A 21,517-nucleotide genomic window follows, 5' to 3' on the forward strand; every position below is an offset into this window, starting at 1 on the left:
ATATGCAGACAATTCAGTATAAAAATTGTTCCTCCTATGAGGAAGAACAATGACTTCCAGAAATATCTGACTCACTGCACCTTGGTCAGCACTCTCAAATAGATTCCACAATCTAATCTTAAGATTTTACGATGAATAAATTTACATAAGCACCTGGAAAGATATCTTCTCTTTAGTGACAAAATAACTATTGCCAAATAATGAATCTTGAGCAACACCTTTCCTCCCTATAAATGACAGTAAAGGGAAAAGTAACTCATTGCTGCTACCAACCTACGCATAGATAGTTAGTTTGGGTACCTGTGAGGACAGGCGAGCCAAAGTGCAAAACAAAAAAGTTTAAAACAAAAAAGGAATACCAAGAATTACATAAATGTAAAGAAGCAGTCATGCAAACATCTCCAATGTTATAACAAACTCAAAGCACATCACTTTTGAGTGATGCAAACCAACAGAAATTGGTGCCAGTGATGTGAATAGAAGAAAAGATGAAAAAATGAATCTGATGTTCTGCTGAGAAGGCCTCTCAGCTGAGGTTCTCTCCCAGACTGTGGATTCTTCTACAGGTACTGAAAAGCACAGAAACTCACAGATAAGCCTATTGTGGCTGTTTTGGGCAGCTGGAGAGGTATGATTCAACTTTTAAATACAGACAGGAAGAAAGAACAGAAACAATCACATTTGTAAGACTGATAAGACTTAAACAAAATAGCATAGGTCTTCCACAAGCTGGAATTTACTCAGGGCCTTCTTGACGTGATGTTCTTCTGCTTCCCTGGGCACTGTGTCTGTGGGGATGGTTTTCGCTCTATGTTGTGGTGTCCTGATGACACCCAGTTTATGCTCCAGTTCCCCCATTGAAAACGCAACGTCCAAATGAACAGAATCAACCTTTTGGGAAATAAGTAAGAGCTTCTCTTTTTTTCCTATCTCAATGAAGAATCTCGATTTTGACTTTCTGTAGAAAAAATTGTTGAGAAGCAGAGATGGGTATAACACCATTCATAAAGCTTTCAATGTCAGCAGACATTCTGCAGCCTCCTTTCTAATTAAAATAAATACTAATACAAAGTAAATATTTTTGCTACATCACAAAGTTTGCAAACCCCTCATGTTTTCCAAACTTTTTGAATGACTGCAAGGAAAAAGCCACTAAAAATGTCTCTGAAAGAGCCCTATCCGGTGTGTACATTACCTTTAATGCGTTTAGCAAAGATCAGCACAGTGAAGGTGGAAAAAAAACAAAAACAGGGGACACATGGAGGCAATGGACCCCACATTGTGCTCCTGCAGGACTGTGAGAGATGACAGAGAATTCTTGTTTACCCTAAAACGGAGGAACGAGCAGCTGGTGTTAATCATTGGTTTGATATTCAGACGTAAGAGACGATGAGGAGGTGGGGAAGGTTTATCCTCTGCACCCACATGAACCTCACATTCTTTTTCTTTTTTTTAATGTTGGGGGCTGTTGGCCCCTCTCCTCATCCCCTCCCTTCATCTACATCCTTCTGTGTCTTGTTACTTAACTTCAAATGTTTTGTCTGGGAAGGAACCAATCAATTTCCTAATGCTACAGCCTGTCTTTTTGTATCAACAGGGGGTTTCAGGTGGCATATGTCGTGCATGTAATGACATTCTGGCTGTGACAGTGTGGCAGAGGATTAGGGAAAGCTAAACAAGGCCACTGGGGGGCTGCACCCACACTTTGACACAGCAAAATTCCACAGATGGTAACAGTAAAAGTGGTTCAAGAATGGTCTGTCCTCATTCTTTTCCATGAGAGGACATTTTTCAAGTTCTTTTCTGAGGCAGGAAACCAGAGTTTATATCCAATCACTGCAGAGACTGATGGATACCAAACTTACCCAGCTTGGGTACGGGGCTTATATTAATACATGCAGCCATAAATATAATTTAGAATATAAAAGTCAAATTCCCAAAGTAGCTGCTTAAGTCCTTAGGGTCAATTAAGACACACCTTTTTTGAGTTTTACGTTTTTTATGCATCTATAAAATATTTGTCATCGTCGCTTTAGCTGGCATTCAACACCTCTTGAAGTTAGCCACAGATGCTTCAATTAAAGCAGTCGTCTCGTCGAGGGCCGGTGTCCTGAAACTTTTCCATGTGTCCCTGTTGCAACACACCTGAAAAAAATGAGGTCATTAGCAAGACTGTATAGAACTTGACTGCATGCTGGAGTGGCAACTCCTAACTCAACTCCTAACCCTACTCAAGTAAATTTAAGTAAATGTAAGTATTCAGAAAAATGTACTTGTAAAAATACTTTTATTGCACCATGTTCATTCATTTATGAGCTGCTGTAACATGAATCAAATGGCTGAATTGCCACCTCAGCATGCATTCAAGTTATATAGAGTCTTGCTAATGACATACTAATTGTATTCAGGTGTGCTGCAATAGGGACACATGGAAAAGTTTCGGGACAGCGGCCCTTGAGGACTGGAGTTGGAGACCCCTGAATTAAAGTTTCACAATGTTGTTGCAACCACTGCAATTTGGGGTAACACCTATGTCTTTAAAAGAGCTTTCATTTTTCCAAGGATTCTTGTTTATCTTGGTATGAAATCAGACAAAAACAAAATCGTGGTTTTAGGGAGACCTACAACATATCATTTTGTTTTGTTATGTGCCCAGAGGTGTTTCCATGATTATTGTTACAACATTAATTAATTTCCAGGTCCGTCTTTTGTTCTGTAGCTCTACACGCCTATATTTGTATAATTTACAATTCAAGAATCTATTTATTTCATACTACTGTGTTTTTGTCTGTGTTGACCATGTACTTGATAAAACACAATGGACCAAGCAGCTCCAACACCAGCAGATGACATGGCACCACTAATCATCAAAGAGTGCACAAACTTCACAACTCAAACATCTAGGATTTTGTGCTTCTCCACACTATAATCTAGGACCTATTTTTTAAAGGAAAAGCAAAATTTGTTTTCAACTGCAATGATGACTTTGGTCAGGAACAGTCCATGAATAACAATGACAAATGTCATATCTGTTGCCATCTTTTGCAATATCTCTTGCTGTCTAATTGACCAAATGTATAATTCAGAAACAAAAAGACACAGCTAGTTAATGTAGGGAGTAACATAATAACAATTCAGTACAAACAGAGTTTTTGTGGCAGCCTGAAATCTGTGTGTAACATAAAACATTATTTACTTTCAGATTTAGTGTGATGTGTGTATTATATCGCAGTAGATCTGGCAGTAGATAATGTTACACTATGTGAAACTAAACCGTAATTGTGCACCAAGGCTGCTATCTCTCATCGTGCAGTTAGAAAGCCTTGCTATGAGGTCATCTCTGAAGTAATGTTAAACACACAGTTTGTTAGCTTTGCAAATGAGCGGAGTTGCTATGATGAGCCAATAGAGCAGGAGTAGGCAACTCCAGGCCTCGAGTGCCAGTGTCCTGCGGGTTTTAAATATCACCCTGGGTCAACACACCTGAATCAAATGATTAGTTCATTACCAGGCCTCTGGAGAACGTCAAGACATGTTGAGGAGGTAATTTAGCCATTTGAATCAGCTGTGTTGGATCAAGGACACATCTAAAACCTGCAGGACACTGACAATCGAGGCCTGGAGTTGCCTATCCCGATCTACAACATCAAATGCTGCGCTAAGACAAAACCAGTGTAATCACTGTCAGTCAGACTGTCAGTCTGTTTTCCAGATTGGTGTCACAGACCCAGAGGACCTGAAGAAGGTGCTGACTGCTGTGCAACAGATGCACCTGGACAAAGGAACAGCCTCAATCCTGAGTGAAATCTCAGCCCTTACCTGACCGTCATTCACTGCATCTTTCACAGTTAGAAACTTGAAGCCCAAGATGCTGCAAAACACATTACAGAACCAAATCATTTTCACAAAGTCTGCTGTTGATCTTAGTAAATGGAAGAAGATGCATCCTTCCCTTGTTCAGAGATTTACAGATGTCGCTTTAGGGAAAGAAAAAAAAAAAATAGGGTTATGCACTATTTTACAGATGTTTTTCTGCAGGAAGGCTGAAAAACATCTGTCATCAAAACAATGTTTTTTAGTAATATCCTTTAGTGAAATATTAATTCTTTCTTTAAAGTCAATTTCGACATTATTTCATATTAAATATTAAAGTTAAGTGACAAAGATGGTGAAATACTGATCAGTGGACCGGGGATTTAATTCTGGCATGTTGATCCATTCATACTGTTGCATCGACTGTAAGTAACTGAAGAGGAAAGCACAAGACTGGTAACATTGTGAATATTAATTTAAATAATCCTGATTCATAACATTCACATATTAATGTTACACACTAAAAAGGCCCCATTAACGCCTACGCCTAATGAGGGAAGTAAAAGAAAGAAACATGAATGTTGCTCTGTGTGCGCACGCTTCTGAGAAAAGACAGGGCAAGCCGAAAACATTGAACCTGCTCTGCTCATTGTAAAAAGGAAAACAAGATGCATTTTTATTCAGTTCAGTTTCATCAAACTTTGAATACAGTTTGAATACATGGGGCTTGACACCAAAAGCTCAGAGCATCAGAACAAAGCCAGTTTTGGCACTGGCCTCACAGCTTTGAGCAATCCGGCAATGCCAATTATGCACTCTTTCTGATAACACCTCTTCCTCTGATTCCAAATAAACACTTCTAGTGGCAACTGTCACACATTGCCGCAAAATAAGACATGCTTTTTGGTGTAAAATTTTGTAAAACTTAGGTTTTGTTTTTCATTATTTGATTGAGCAGACAAGATGCACTCATCACCACATACTCCATGACTGCAACAATTACAATATATTAGCAATCTGTGTGCATTTATAAAGTAAAAGTCAAATTCCTTAGGGTCAATTAAGACTAGAGATGGACCGATCCGATATTACATATCGGTCCGATACTGATGTAAATTACTGGATTGGATATCAGAGGGAAATAAAAAAATGTAATCCGATCCATTAAATATCAAAAAAGCACCTCACAAAACTTGCGACATGGCGTAACTCGGCTCATAACCATAGCACGTCGGAGCAGTATGCATCACGTGATAGAGCGCCTGTGTGTATTTGTAGCCTCGCTACCAATCCGGCATTTCATCTCCGAGGAAGTTATCCCAGAGAGAAGTAAAGCAAGTGTGTAAGTTCATCTCTGAATGTTTATAAAGCATTCCCGCGTTAAGTTTAACAACCGATATATGGAGCGACTGCCTCTTCTCTCCCCTTCCTGCTGCTACTTCAATAATGAAACTGCTTAATGATCAGCTGATCGGCTTTTCTGTCGCAAGTCCGTCTCTCTTGTTTGTTTTTGGCCCACTTTGCACCAGAAAGAGGAAACCAGCAGCTGTACAACAGCAGCACGTTTAAGCTTGATAAGCTGTTGTTAGAATTTATTTAATATTACTTTCTACACCAGGATCCTTTTCTACGTAGCTGACGGCTGGTAACTGTGCAGGGGTGGATCTAGCAAAGTTTAGCCAGGGGGGCCGATAGGGCATTAACGGGGAAAAGGGGGCACAAAGACATACTTTTCTTTCTTATTCTCATTTAAAAATGTCTAGCTTTTAATAAAAAATTACCTGAATCTTACACCCAAAGTTTTAATCTGATGTAAAATGTATAGAAGTCCATTACTGTATATAGTAACTGTTAAGTCTAATATACCCTAGTAAGCTATACTACTTTTTCCTTTGTGAAGTTACCATCTGTGCAGTCTGCAATCCTGTTGAAAAAAGATGTTGAATCTATTTAATTATTCTTGAAAATAATTTATTTCTGTGTATTTTTTTTTTCACACTGCATCAAATTATAGTTGATTACGTTGATTAAGCATCATGAGGTGGAGGGTGGGTGGTTCCCCATCTATTTTTTTTTATTTTTTTTTTGCTAGGAGTTTCAGAACCCTATTAGTTAGGTTGCTTACTCTTTAAAATACAGGATAGGGAGGATGGAGTAGGTTTAAGTTTATTAGATTGATCAGTTTTGCTGAACTATGAAATATTTGGGTGCTGTGTATTTTTTTTTGCATACAGGTATAACAGAATAGCTTTAGTGTTTTGTTTTGTTTTTTAACTTGAGTATGAACTTATACAAAAACAAGATATTTAAAAAAAACAGTTTTATTGATTAAAAAATACACTATATTGGATTCATATCGGTATCGGCAGATATCCAAATTTATGGTATCGTATCTGACATAAAAAAGTGGTATCGTGCCATCTCTAATTAAGACACCTTTTCCCCCCCTCTCGTCACATTAAAAACATACACATCTTTTTCAGTTTTATCATTATTATTTAAAAAAAATTTGACATTATAAAATTATTGCACAGGTCTCCTCCCTTGGGACCATAATGGGCTATCCAGAGGTTGAAGCTGCTGCACGCTAAACCTCTGGGAAACCAGGCCACTCAGTCAACTTAATATAGACCTTAATAATTTTTCAAAAACACAGCCAGACAACAGCAAATTTTCTAATTATTTAAAGTAACTAAGAGGCGGTAGCATCCAAAATTTCACACACAAATTTTCAAGGTATCATATCAACACAGCTTGAGGAGCATTTCAGCTGTGCTACAGTGCTTAAAAGCCCGCTCTGTTGTGCGTTGTTTTTTCACCTACACTTCAAGGCTTTGGACCAACAAACTACCGACACCACACTGACTGGGTTCAATTCAACAAAATGTGTAAAAAAGTTTCTAGTCTCTTGCCCACCCTTTACACTCTATGTTTGTTTGTCTGTCTGTCTGATACCCGTCTGTACATGTACATGCCATAACAGGACATTCCAAACAAAACACACAAATATACACACACTGTATGGAGCACAGTGGTGCATAATGCTACCACATGGCAGCAAAACATACGAGAACCATCAAAGGAAATGTGATCCAGCACCTCGTTTTTTTCCTCCCCTGTTCTAGAAAAGTATGAAGTGTTTTTATTTGGCCTACATCAAAACGGGTGTGACTGTGCGTACTGTGTTGAAAATCCCATAAATATTTTGACCTAAAACACATCTGCACCCTCCCTCACCTGTCCACCATGTTGGGGTCAGCATTTCTGGACAGCAGAAGCTCCACGCAACGTGCAATTTTGTCCTCACTGGCAGATGCCGTGCAGCTGGCCATGAGCACCGTCCAGTGATCTGTGGAAAAGAACAACAACAATTTTAAGAGTCACTTCTATTTTAATAAACATTTAGTTTAGCTCGGACTATTAAAAAAATACATTAAAACCATATCAAGCTGGCACCAATTATACACATGTAAAGATTGCCACTGACAATGGAGACAACATTTTTTGCTTATTTTGTGTCCTGCTCTTGAAAGGAGAAGATGCAGACAGACTGCAGCTGACAAAATCCACCTGTGTGTGAAACTCATGCCAGGCACATTGTTGTCTGGTGTCGATGCAGCTGCTTGGACGTGCAACCAAAAAACACATCCTTGTTTGAGTCTAGTAAAGCTTTAGAGGAAGCATTAAGAACTATACTATATGAGTTTGAAAGCTGATTCACGTTTGGCTGATGCTCGTAATACCATGAAAAGATATCAAAGAAACAAATCAGTTTCAGAATAGTCCAATTTTAGAGACCTCAAATACTACGTTATTGCATTGACAAAATCATTTTCAAGTGATTATTACATGGCCAGTTGTCCAGGCACATTAATGGCTACATTAATGACTACATTAATAGCGGATGTCTACTACTACTAGGTTTTTAAATGTCTGAATGAATGTCACTATCTGCCCTTGATTTACTTTTGCCCTCACTCTTATTTTAAAAGACCAATTGCCACTATCCAGCATGTTTGCTTGGTCATGTTCCTCTTGTGGCCGTCTATGATAACATTCAGCTGCTCCTACAGTTAGTCCCTCCACTGTCTCGAGAACATAGTACTGCTGCAAGGTAAAGGGCCACTCTAACCAGAACCTGCAACATGTGGATGCAGAGATCACCAAGCCTAGACTTAACAAGAACTACTGTCACCAGCTGCTGTTCGTGACGGTTCCTCCTGTGTTCCCCTCTTTCCGTTTCTCACTTTGTGTGTGATTTTGAACCTGTTCACTCTTTTAGATTTCTTCCCGTTATATTTTGAAGATAACTTCCCTCCTTTCCCGCCGTTCTTCTTCCCACTCCTGTTAACTTCTGATTAAGTTCATCTGTTCCTTACATCCTTTAAATCTGTGTCTATTCCTTCAATCTCTGTCAGGTCATCTTATTTGCGTATTTGATATGCTTTTTTCCCCCTTGCCACCACTGAGCAATGCTTTGGGTATTTTCACATGGATAAATAAAAACCCCTAATTGAGTCCCTTAAAATTAAACTTGGTTTTCAGTCAGTGTTCTCTCAACTACTGCCAACATTTTTGCTGTAATGAAAACTGCAATACTTGAATTTAAAAGGACCCTACCTGTTTACTGAATGGTTTCTTCTGGCCAGTAGCAGTGAAGCTCATGTTTTTGCACAGGACAAGTGTTCCTTCTGTCTCATGTTTGTTTTTGAAGAATTGTGTAGTTAAATCACTGTATTTACCTCTTGGAAAAAAATGGTATGCTATGCTTCTAATTTATAATTACATTACTTGATTGATGATTTGCAGTGATATAGAAAAGGATAAAATATCTGAACCTGGATGGAGCAATGGAGACTGATAGCGGTTTTATCTGGCATCAGGAAGTGTGGCTGCTTTTATGGACCCTTTGACTTAGAGGATTTGTCTCCTTATCTTAAACTGATAAAAGTATTCTGAGACCTGTGGCAATGCTCTCAATTCCTGGTTTGTTCCGGTAATGAGTGACTCTCTAACTTGTGTGCTTCTAAATGCGTTTAGATGTTTCCCTGTATGTGTGTTTGTGCGCACAAATACCTAGGTCTCTACATCTGTATATGGGTTTCTGTGTCTTTGTGGCTGTGCATGTTTGGCTCCATATCTGTGTGTGTTTATATTATGTTCGTGTGGGTGTAAACCAGACTGCCTGGTTTGCGTCTACAGAGGCCTGGAGTAAATAAATCTGAGGCCTGAGAATAAGTGAGAGGGCATGACAGCAGCATGGTGAGCTTTATCAATCACTAATGCATTCCTCTGCTCAGCATCACTGCTTGGACAAATGCTATCAGGATCTGACCACACGTCAGCCCTCATCTACTCCATTTAATTGTTTCCTTCACCTGCCTGAAGCAGTGATTGCCAAGAAAACTGTGTGAAATCAGTCACACACAGTCCAACTCAGCATTCTGGACTGAGAATTAATTGATATCAGATATCAACACACTGACGAGTGCCGTTGGTCTTGGGTCTGGGGACTTTTAGCAGACAAATGAAGTTTTTTTTGGTGGACACTCTGGGAAATTAAGAATTGAGTGATTTTAAATATTTTATAGTCAAACTGACAGGGATGGAGAGAAAAAAAAGTTGCTGTTTTTATCTTAATCTGAGTAATTTTTAATTTTGGTATTTTTAAACTGAAAGCCAACCAGTTTTCATGGCTATTGTGTCTGCTGGTATTTGGGAGTGCTGATCAGAATAAGAAAATTCTGGAGTGGAATTTTTAAGGTTTGAGCAAAATGTACTGTACGTAAAATCACACCAGATAAACCAAGTGTGCTTGGTTCTATGCTTAATATTTCTGGCTAGTGATAATGCCTTTAGGTGAGTAACATAATTTATTTACAAGAAAACAGACATGAGAGATCTGATGCATTTATATTGTGGATGATTCGACTTAAGGCCCAAGCAAAGAAAGCAGGGAACTATTTAGGAATGATGACTACATCCATCTTTTCCTATAAAGGCGATGGTTCAAACTGTGGGGAGAGTTTAATCTATTCCAAAATCTTTCATCAATATAAGCAAACTTCCCAGAATCAGATCATAGTCAGTGCTAAGCTGCAGCTTTGATTCTAAAAACAGTCCAATTTTTAGAGGTCAAAGGTCCCAATTACTGTAGCTTTGTTCCTTTATCATAAAGTTACATTCCATGTGATTCACTAGGGAAAAAAAACTAGAAAAAACATTTTCACCAAAAACTAAACACAGATTCATTACTATCTGATTAAAGCAGGCTCAACTTTCATATCTCCACTGAAAACCATACGTATATACACTACAACACGGCACTCTTTGAACTCTTTAACAAAATGTGTTTGTGGTGTGTGCTCCAGCTACAGAACTGCAAGAGGATACGTGGGTTTTATGAGTGTAAAACTGTAAACCTTTTAACATGGAGGCGTTCTGCTTCCTTGGTTGTTTCACCCAGACTGATCTCGAGCCAACAGATGCCTTCAATTTTTCTTGCTTTGGGATGAGGGTTCAGCTAAAAAGAACTCAAAGGATCAGCAGTGTGTTTCTGCAAGAGTTCCTCACTGGCGTCACAGCCGTTAAATAATGTCAGATGAAGCATAGCGGTGCATAGGTCTGATTGGTTTCCTGGTCTTTGGCTTCAGCAGGTGAGGAAATTGATAAAACGTGCCATGGGGGAAAAATAGCTCGACACCAACGCAACAGACTATTGGGGGGGAATTAGGCCAGGGTGTTTAATATTCAAGTCTGCAAGGGAAAATGAAGGACTATTGTCTAATCACACCATCTGCCCTTCCTGAAAAGCAGTGGGTAAAAGATTGCACAGGGGTCAGTGGGCCCTACGGGTGTTAATGTTAACCATCAGTAAAAAGTAGTCTGCCTAAACTGTTTGTTTTTTTTTTATCTCTGTAATTGTAAGACTCTTAAAAGATTAACACTCAAAAAGTTTACAACTACTACATATTATAAAACAAAAGGCTGTTATCATGAGTTTAAGTTTTAAATTTCCTTTGGTATAGCTATGAAAGTGCTGAACCAGACGCATTTAATGAGATCTCACCACTTTTATGATGATATAGGTACATTTCGCAGAACTTTGACACAGAGTGGCTCTTTGCATGGACAGAAATGCAGAAATGTCAGTTATACTTGACTGTTAACACTGGTTAGCAACATATGTGTGTGTGTGTGTGTGTATATATATATATATGTGATTTGCATATTTGCACTGCCAAAAAGCCTTTTGCATAATTTTTCTTGTAACTGCTTTGATCCTTTGACTTCTCATACTGATTTAAAAAGAATATTTTTAATTAAAAAGAGGTAGGATTACAGCTGTATTTAAAAATTTGCTTCATCGAACAACAACCTCCACTGACTCCTCTCTCACTGCTATGTCCACTATAGCTCAGGGAGAAGTTGCTGTCCCAAATGGAGCAGTTTAAGTATCTTGGTGTCTGGTTCACAACTGAGGGGAGAGTGGAGCAGGACACCAACAGACAGGTAGTGCATCTGCATCACCTGTCTGTTGTGGTAAAGCCAAGCATGAAAGCAAAGCTGTTGATTTAACAGTCGATCTATGTCATTATCCTCACCTGTAGTCACAGGCTCTGGGTAGTTGGCAAAGCAATAATAGTCAGATTATAAGCAACAGAAATGAGTTTCCTCTAAAAATTGGCTGGGGTCACCCTAAAAAACAAAAATGGGACCTTTGTCACTTGGGAGGAGCTCAAAGGTAGAACTGCTACTCCCAAGTGTCGAAAGAAGCCATTTGAGGTGGTTTGGACATTTGACCATGGCAGGCCCAGGACATGGTGGAGAGATTACATTTCTTGAATCGTTTGAGAATGCCTTGGTTTCCTACCAGAAAAGCTGGAGAAGGTGGCAGCGGAAAGAGACGCCTGGGCATCTCTACTTAGATTGGTACCCATCCAACCCAGACCCATAAATAACCCACAATTGTAGGTTATTTATCACTAAGAATACCCATTCCTTAAAAAAAAAGTCCATTTCAATTTGATCTGGTGACAAATTTAAATGACTCTCACATCTCTATTTGCAGACAATGAGACAGTTAACACTAGTGCACACTAATGTTTTACCAAGTGTCTATGTCATGCAGTTTAAAGAGCTATGCGAGCCATCACATCAGAAATAAACAGTAACACAGAGCACTGAGGAATAAAATAAATATGTTAATATAGTCATTTCACAGCTCTGTGTGCTTGTCATGATCAAATGCCCAAATCAACAATTTTCTGCAACTTTACTGTTTAAACATATTTGCAACCACAGTATTGCATTCTATTGTTTTATTTTCGTAACATTTCATACATCTTCATTTCCTGTTCTTTTGATTATGTTTCTGATCGGATTAGGTGTCTCTTAAACTGAATTTAGATTGCGTGCAGAAGAAGAGTCAAATGACATGTGAAAAGCCCTTTTTAAGTGGGCGTGCACAGAAGCTGAAACAGAGAGCCTACATTAACAAAGACAGTTGATAACCACCACTGTTGTACCAATTCTCTCTGACCGTGGTTTTAGGTTTTGTAATAAAGCACAGTGGTTCTCAAACTGTGGTACACGTACCACTAGTGGTACTTGGGCTCTCTCTGGTGGTATGCGGGAAATCTCCAATGTTTTTTAAGATTCAATAATATACCATTGTGGAAGTATGCAAAGACGACACGAGAGTTCCCCGGGCTCTTCTAGGAGCCAGACTCAACCAGAAAACATCTCCCCTAGCGCGAGTCCTCCATGAAGAGCAGCCTTTCCTTATCGCCAGCGGTCGCAGCCGCTACAGAGCACTGGCGAGCTCGTTTCTCCAGGCCTTAAAACTGCAAAGGCAGCAAGGCGCTGTCACGCTGATGGTAAAAACACAGCCCTTTTATGCAATGCCGCCATGCTGCAATCCACTTCTTCTGCGAGTGAGCGGTAATCCTTCGTGGCCAGCAGCGGGGAGTTGGCGAGGCCAGCTCGCACCGGCATCTGTCAGAGGAAGATGTGAGTGAAGAGGAATCAGCTGTCATCCGTTCCTAGCAAGGACAACATGCTCTACATTCACTCGAGAGCAGTACCATCACCCAGGCCAGAGAGAGAGAGGAGTTTCTCGGCCCGCTCTATGGGCTCAAAATGTGGTCATAAATATTTTGTACTTGTAAATCAGTTTCGTATGTGTAAAAAGAATTTGTGTGTGCGTAACAAAGATTTGTATGTGTAAAAAAAATTTGTGCGTGCGTAAAAAAGATTTGTGTGTGGACTTAGCCAAAAAAAAAAAAACCCTGCAAGTTACATGTACGAATTTTGACACTATTTTTCTTCCTTTTATCCGATTGGTCAATGTCATGTCAATCACAAATGTAACAATCTAATCAGAGAACAGATGGTTTTGGCTGTCGGAGGGGCGCTTTTTTGAACTGCAGGTCCTTGAAGGGTAATACAGTTTGAAGCTGGAGGATCTCTATATAAATATCCGATAGCAGCTAGGTCCCCTAACTTTCAGTAGCTGTTGAAAGGATAAAGTTGTGGTATATCAGTGGTTAGAAATACCATTATTACTTTAGGATTAGTTTAACACAAAGTTAGGGCTGACCCAGGACCACTGCTGTGAGTCACAGTGCGCAGCATAAAAGTCCTTCCACATCGGACGCAGGATGTGCTGCTAATGCTAACTGCTAACTAAAAGCAAAGGATCCAGAATTTGTTGCTGGCTGCTGGGCTCTGTGGGTTTTTGCAGCAGCTCTACCTGTACTAGATGCACCTGCTCCTTGTCGTTTCTATCTCTGACTTTATGTCCTCTACAAGAATTTCTGTTTTTTTTGCTAGTCCTTCAAATGTCAAATAAAAACATCCATGCTAATTCATAACGAAGAAAGCTTTGTAATGAAGACTGTCATTTCCAAAACACTGCCCGCCCCCACCCCGCAGTCCCCAGCGCTGTTGAAAAGGCTGTGGAAGTCCCTATATTAAACACGTAGACCTGTGACACAAAAATCACCAAACTCGGATGACCACAGACTGTTTTCCTTCGTGGTGATGAAGGAAAACGCTGGGTTGGCATGTAAAAGGGCATTTATCCCCTTCAAAGACCTGCAGTTCAAAAAAGCGCCCCTCCGACAGCCAAACCCATCTGTTCTCTGATTGGATTGTTACATTTGTGACTGACATGACATTGACCAATCAGATGAAAGGAAGAAAAATGGGGTCAAAATTCGTACTTGTAACTTGCAGGGTTTTTTTTGGCTAAGTCCACACAAATCTTTTTTATGCACGCACAAATCTTTTTTACGCACATACAAATCTTTTTTACGCACATACACAATTTTTTTTTTTTTTTTTTTTTTTACACATACAAATCCTGATTTACAAGTACAAAATATTTATGACCACATTTTGAGCCCATACCGCTCTGCATCGGAGGGGGAGTGGCACTGCAGCAGCAGCACCTTGAGAGCGGTTTATTTCCCCTGGGTGGGAGGATCCTGGAGGAGGGTCATCACAGGGCGGGTGGACAGTGGATCCAGCGAGGCCACCACATAAACTTATTTGCATGGTATTTAATGCCAACGTTCGTGGAGAGCAAACTGAGCTTCGGTGTGCACGAATCACGAAGGAGGGTCGTGAAGCCAAAAATCCGGCAGCTTAACTGCCACAGCAAAAATTCAAACGTACAGCTCTGCTATCACTTCCGACATAAATGAAGACAGAAAACTAAACCGCAATGGCATTTGTAGGGTTGCTGAAGTTTGGCTAGCTGGTATATAATGATGTGCTGCGTGGTGGCTAGTAGGGCTGCCACAAACGATTATTTTGATAGATACTAACACCGATTATTTTTGCAATTAGTCGACTAATCAGATCATGCATCCATTGGACGTAAAACGTACAGCTTATTGCACCAGCATGCATCTGCTCTTATATAACTATCATTAGCTTACAGCTTTAAGTGTTTAAGGTATGTGCTAACTAAAAATAAAGGCAAGATGATAGTTTATTAAATTTTATTGAAATTTGCAGATTGTTTCAGTGAAGTTTAATAAACTCCTTGCTATCTAAAATATAACGAGACACCGGAGTATATTCTCGAGCATCTCACACTTCTGATAATCAGCTGTCTTCTTGACGTTTATTCAGCTGTGTAAAAACTATAACTTTGATCTCAGCCAAACCGATTTACTCAGGAATAAATAAAATACTAAAGAAAGGCAAACAATAAAATTTTTAAGTTATCTAAGTGACTTATATATGTTTAACCTGAGTAGCAAAAGACGGCGGTGGGTTTGAAAACGATTTGCCGGGAGTCCGGGGTGCACACAGGCTCTAGTGAGCTTTGCCCCCGGCTAGCTATCAAGCTAGTGGGTAACAGACGTCGGAGCGCTTTTGAAAATATGCGGTGTCTTGATAAACTGAGCAAATATTTGAGGTTTACACAGCTACATTCTCGCCTGAAAATGTGTTAAACGTTTATTTTGTGACCCAGAAAGAATAATAAGAGTAATATTAAAACTAACTAGCCGCCATTGTTGGAAACTGAGCTGGGCTGCGCTATGAATTCTGGGACACAGCTTCTTCTTCGGGGTTTAACGGCAGCTGGCATCCTTGTACATGCAGTGCTGCCATCTTCCGTTTCAGTCTGTTATTACACTCTTAAATCCTACTACTTATTCATGTGTCTTTTGTGATCTTACAAAGCGTCAAACAACGCGTCGACTATTAAATCAGTCGTCGACGAATCGTCGACGTAATCGTGACTAGTCGACTAATCGTGGCAGCCCTAGTGGCTAGCTACACCGCTATGGTTAGCATAATATAAACACAGTGAAGCTGGAGGATGAACGCTAACTTTTTTCCACTTAATAAAAGTTAACGTGAGGGTTCCCGAAGGTTAGGGACAAATGCAATCGCATGGCAGGATGATGTAAACGGACCAAACTTCAGTCCGGAAAACAACTGCAATATAAGGTTAGTCATTAATATACTGCTGCATGGGTGTAGTTACATCGTAAGGTTTTAAAAACTGAGCTTTAAAATGAATAGCGATGATAAAAACCGAGAGAGGCCGACAGTGATCACTGCCTTTTTTAGGGGCTTGTTCAGATTATATAAAAAAAGATACAAAGCATTAAAACATGTTAAAAACACAACAGCCTTAATAAACGCAGAGTAGTTTGGACCTGGAAAAAGGTTTCATCAGGTCATCACTTAAAGATCGGATATCTCACCTGCTGTGAATCTTTTAATGCAGTACAGTTGTTATTATTATCACTTGTCACATCCTGTTTATGACAGTTAAAATAAATAACATTCATATAAGAAATAAAATTGTCTCGTGTAAACTGTATGTGGCGTTAAATAGGTCTATACTTCTGTACTTCAATGTTGGTCATAACGTGGTACTTCACAAGCCATATTTTTTATGAGGTGGTACTCACTGCGAAAAGTTTGAGAACCACTGATATAGCAAATACAAAGAAATTCTGGCTATGTTGAACAAATTGTTTTAACCTTTGCTGAAATTGGCACTGGCCCCTCTATCCAGAAGCAGTTTGGCCAGGTCATAGTTGGCCACGCTGACAGCACACATAAGTGGAGTCCATTCAAATCCAAGCCTGGTCTCCACATCCACACCTGTCCACAAAAAGCCACAGCAAGCAAGACAATCAAAATAAATTATTTTATATGGATTAATAGCAATGTTAAACAAAAAATCATATATAATTGAAGAATTGTTAGAGCATTAATGCATTATTTAGAGACAACTATAATGTGTGATACAAAAAAAATGAAGTAAGTGCTTGCCATTGTCCAACAGCTGTTTAACAGTGTCTGTGTCTCCGTTGCTGATAGCTTTTTTCAAAGCTGACACACTATCTTCTCCTTGTTGATGAACAGCATCCAGCTCCTGTAAAAATATGGAACAACCATAATCAGTAAAAACTGATTCCTTCATATAAAAAAAAATGTTAGTGCCTACAAAAGAGTTTGTGGCTTTGCACCAAAGGAAAATCAAAAAGAATATAGTAATGTGTATGTGTGTATATTGTTTTTTCCTTCCTTCATGTTGGGTTAAATTCAAGTCAAATATTACAGGAACACTTTTTTTAAAGTTAGGTTACAAAGTCTCTTCTGACTCATCAGGATAATCGTAATGCATAATCAATTCAGATGACCCGTTTTAAGCAATGAAAAATCTCAATTTATGTTAATGGCATTGTGTACATGTAAAAAAGTCATTATTAATAACAGTCTTTGCTTTACTCAATGTGTTTAGCTACTGTATTTATCTATTATAGAGAACAACTAGATATAAAGCTGTAAGTGTGTGTGAAAAGGCTCTGTAACACCTGTCACGTATGTCTGTGGGTGTCCTGTTGACTGCTGACACAAGGCGTGTGTGAACCTCAAGTTTTATTATTTTTTAGCATATGTAGCGATTTTTATATGGCTCAAAATGGTAAGTGCATCCATTTCCTGCTATTTTTTAATCCATTTGACTAAAAACACTTACCCCTGTGTAACTTAAACCACACTTAAACCAGCTGGTAATTAGCATTTATCCTATATTTATGCATGTAGGAACCCTGCCCAAGTTACAGCCATGTTCATTTTTAAGCAGCCTCGAACAGCAATTCAAGAACACCAAGGGTGAGAAAGAGCGGCAGTTGCACAAACTCCTGAAACTGAACTCTTAACAATAATTAAAGAAAACAGCAAATTGGTTTTCTTTGTATGTTAAATTAGCTTTCTACTACAGTAAATAAAATAAATAAAAAACAAGAAGAAAGAAAGAACATATGAGGTTCGTTAAGTTAGCTCATGTTAGACACAGAGGTTGCAGCTGTTGCTAGTTAATGCTATCACTAGCAGCATAAAGACAAATGAGAAAAGATGGAGGGCGCTGATGTTGAGAACCTTAATGCAACCAGAGGTTTTATCCGAATAAGGCGAGATGTGCCACTCAGCTTCGCTGCCGTCGCTTTCTTCTCCAGCCGCAAAGGCATAATCCATGAAGTTCGCCATGACTTAGCGCAATAGCTCGCTAAGCATCGGTCCGAGTGGACTCTACAGGTAACACTGGAGAGACGTTTGAGGCTGCGCACCATGGCGACCCGGTGATGGGCGGAGTTTGACACCAAGCCAATTTAAAGAGTCCTGTTCTAGTTTAATAGGAAAATACAAATAACATAAATAGCAGTACAGTGTTTTCATAAAGTTACGCTGTACACGTAATTAAAATTGTGTCTTAAAACAGGAATTTTTGTTGTTGCTACAAGGCCTTGTTTTTGTCCTGTCTCCCGCCCTCATCCCTAACTGTTTGTGACAAATGGCTTTTCCTCCCTGAGCCTGCTTCTGTCTGAGGTTTCCTGTTAAAACGGAGTTTTTCCTTTCCACTATCACCATGTGTTTGGGCATACAGGTCATCCCATTGTTGGGATTTTCTCTATATTATTGTAGGGTCTTTACCTTACAATATAAAGAACCTCGAGGCAACTGTTATTGTCATTTGGTGCTGTATAAATAAATACAACTGAATTAAATTAAAACAAGTGTGAACCTCGGCTCTTTTATCTAATCTGCATGAAGGTAGAATTTATTGACAACAGCTGCAAGGGACAGTCATTGTCCAGAAGAGGTCACTCTTTCTTCTGGGCAAGTCAACACCGGTTGTAGCCAACTGCAAGCATCTAACAGTGCGTCTCTCTGTTTTCCTCAGGTCCCCTTACTATCTTTTATATTTTCTATCCCGCTCTGGCTTAAAAATCACACTGAAACAAGCTATAACTAAGCACCCTTTTTCTGATTTACTTACTTCTTTTCGTATTGAATTTTCAAATTGCTCTTCCCCGTGGTCTTCCTCACACCCTGGCTTGTTGTTTTCAGTTATATGATTATGGCTTATGGAAATCAATGCCAGCATCGTTTTCTGTACGGAGTTTTGGAGCAGTGTTTCTACTTGAAACATGAAACGAATCCTGCACTTTTGAACAATTCTCTGCTTCTTTGTTCCAAACACAAACTCCACTAATATTTTCTCCCCTTTAAACCAGATTACCTGTCAGCACAGGGCTATTTCAACAAGTGATCTAATACCACACTTTATCTCTGTTCCCTTCAGGAATGTCTAGGTTTTAACCCTCCCTAAAGTGAAACGGTGCTTAACCTTTTTTTTAAAGAAAAAAGTTTGAAATTCGTCGAAATATGCAGGAACTGTACCAGCTATTAAATAAAATGCCACAGCTTGACTATCAGAGGCAGCTTGGTAGACCTGCAGCAGCAGGACTAACCTGACTGTAAAACCTGTTCATTGGGCGGTTTTTATTACGTTATTTATGCTTCAACAAGACGTTTAAATGTTAGGTTTTCACGTTAAAACCCTAACTGTGAAGTGGGTCTGATTCTACAGTGCTACGTTTGTTATTTCTACTCTTCTTTTCTCTCCAAATTACCTTTTAACTGAGTGTAATTGAAGTCAGGATAATTCACATTTTGTGAGTTCTGCACTCCGGTCACCTCCCACATCTTTTCTGATCAACTAACTTGTGCCTCTTGAGTTTGGTGCCACAATATTACCCTGAAGCCAGTCGGCGTGGAAATGACGTTTCAGTTGTTGGCGAGCCCATAAAGGATAGACTGTCCTCTCCCTGTCACAGAGTGAGAGGGAGATAAAAGAGAGAGAGTGAGTGAAAGGAAGGTAGTCGAAGCGGACTGTGACTTGCAGCAGAAAATAAAACTAGAAAAACGCACAAGAAGACATTGAGTTTTAGCAAGTGGAGGAATAAAAAAACCTAGGGAAGCGCGCAAAGTGACAGAAGAGGTACAGTTTTTTTGTTTTTTTCCACCCTTTTGGGACACCAAGATGACTGCATAGCGACGATACATTCAGAGCAGATACGAAGTGGAGAGTAAAGCGGACGAGCATCCCCTCGGAGCCACGCGGGGGACACTCAGGTGCAGGGAACTCAAACTGGCGGCGCTCTTAGAATGCAGAAGTCACCAGTAGAAGATGCGAACTTCTTCTCCAAATTTTTCTTCTGGTAAGAAATGTTTGGTCTACAGCCTTGGCTCCAGGGCCAGGGCCAGGTGCACGCAGCTTGTCTGTTGTAAAGTGAAATTAAAGTTATACGGTGTAAAGTAAATAAAGAAATGTCAAAAGGGAGGGGAAAACCAATATGCCATTCGATTCTTCAGAAGGCAATTACTGCAGGGTTCTATTCAGTTGGTAAGTGAGACGCGTTTTTCTTCACACATCTGCAGAAATCACGTGCGTAAAATACTACATCGGAGCACAACTCTGTATGTTCTAGAAAGCGTTGGCAGTTGCACTTAAGTTACTGATGATTTAAAATTTTTGTAACGTGCTAGGAATGGTCATAATTCACTTTTTTGTATGGATTAAATAGTTCTTTCTTTGTTAATATTGTAGCCTAATAAAGTGGCGCCGACGCCCCACTTACTCCAATTAGAGATCCCAAACAGACAAATAATCCTAAAACCTACATGGTGTATCTGGACGAGACAGCCTGTGATTCATTCACAGATACTAGCAAATATTTCTCTCAGTACTCTGTCATTAGTCTGACTATGAAACCAAAGGCTTATCATCTAACCACGAAGAAACAATTATATTTCCATGTAATTTAAAAAGATTAATTACAAGTGTGTGTGTGTGTGTGTGTGTGTGTGTGTGTGTGTGTGTGTGTGTGTGTGTGTGTGTGTGTGTGTGTGTGCAGGTGGGTAACACCACTGTTAAGGAAGGGCTTCAGAAAGAAGTTGGATCTGTCAGATGTGTACAAGGCTCCCTCCTTTGATCTGGCAGACAACCTCTCTGAGAGACTTGAAAGGTTTGTACATCCTGGCCGCGTAATTGTGCATTATTAGAACAATTAAACACTTATTTTTTTTTAGTCTTTCCTTACAAGATTAGTAATAACAAAATTAATAATGATCTCCCCTTTAAACTCACTGAGTTGAAGCCTGTTTTTGGGGAACTGGTTGTAAGGTATTCTCTGAAATTAATAAAATCATTAACTGAACTTCATCCAGGCTTTATTAAAACATGTAGAGAAAATGTCTAGGTATGTGCCTATTACCTACATTGATGTAGGTAGCATGCACAGTAACGAAATCCAGGTAAGTGGAACTTGTAGACTTTCTGAAACCTAGAAATATGTGGCTTTGATGTTTTTCACGCATGTTCTTTACTCATGTTTACAGTAGCAGGGTATGAGTCCTTTCTTTATTCACAATAAGGGCTGGCATTTAAACAAGGCTTGACATAAAGCAAACCTGTGTGTGCCAACAAACAGCCAGACCAAAGATGATGGACAGACGTGACCCTCTTTTTTTGCATCTGTCATGCACTCTCCCTCTGATTTATTTCTGTTTCTCTCTTTGTCTGTTTCTATCTTTGTCTTACATTTATTTTGTTCAATAAAAAGTTGGATAATGATTAAAATTTTTTATAATAAATTAATTTAAATGTATCCTGTTAAGCCCAATGCTAGCAGCACAAGGGCTTTCTGAATTTTTCGTTTTTGTTATTTTGTTACTTTCTTCCTTTGATCCCTTTTTAATCTTTTCCCGTTCTTGCAGATATAAGCTGGTGGCACATCTTTGACAAGTCATTTCCCAAAAGTTAAATCCCAAAAGTTAAATACTCTTATGTTTTTTAAACCTTGCCTAAAAACCACAGCAG

At 39.4% G+C, this 21,517-nt stretch overlaps 2 protein-coding genes across 2 annotated transcripts in view; one reads left to right on the forward strand and one right to left on the reverse strand.

The window, feature by feature from the left end:
• Positions 1 to 17,933, reverse strand: part of asz1 (ankyrin repeat, SAM and basic leucine zipper domain containing 1) — a 39,079-nt gene extending 21,146 nt beyond the window's left edge. The window contains exons 1-4 of the mRNA XM_040026541.1: positions 17,734 to 17,933; positions 16,621 to 16,723; positions 16,327 to 16,449; positions 7,051 to 7,162 (exon numbers count right to left, since the gene is read on the reverse strand). Coding sequence (XP_039882475.1) covers positions 7,051 to 7,162; positions 16,327 to 16,449; positions 16,621 to 16,723; positions 17,734 to 17,841 — 446 coding nt within the window. The 5' untranslated portion in view covers positions 17,842 to 17,933. The remainder of the gene's footprint in view (positions 1 to 7,050; positions 7,163 to 16,326; positions 16,450 to 16,620; positions 16,724 to 17,733) is intronic.
• Positions 17,934 to 19,217: 1,284 nt separating this feature from the next.
• cftr (CF transmembrane conductance regulator) overlaps positions 19,218 to 21,517 on the forward strand; it is a 40,784-nt gene continuing 38,484 nt past the window's right edge. Inside the window, exons 1-2 of the mRNA XM_040026545.1 lie at positions 19,218 to 19,856; positions 20,553 to 20,663. Of these exons, the coding sequence (XP_039882479.1) occupies positions 19,804 to 19,856; positions 20,553 to 20,663 (164 nt within the window). The 5' untranslated portion in view covers positions 19,218 to 19,803. The remainder of the gene's footprint in view (positions 19,857 to 20,552; positions 20,664 to 21,517) is intronic.

Source organism: Simochromis diagramma, unplaced genomic scaffold, assembly GCF_900408965.1.
Source record: "Simochromis diagramma unplaced genomic scaffold, fSimDia1.1 OVJJ01000293.1, whole genome shotgun sequence".
In the NCBI taxonomy this organism is placed as follows: Eukaryota; Metazoa; Chordata; class Actinopteri; order Cichliformes; family Cichlidae; genus Simochromis; species Simochromis diagramma.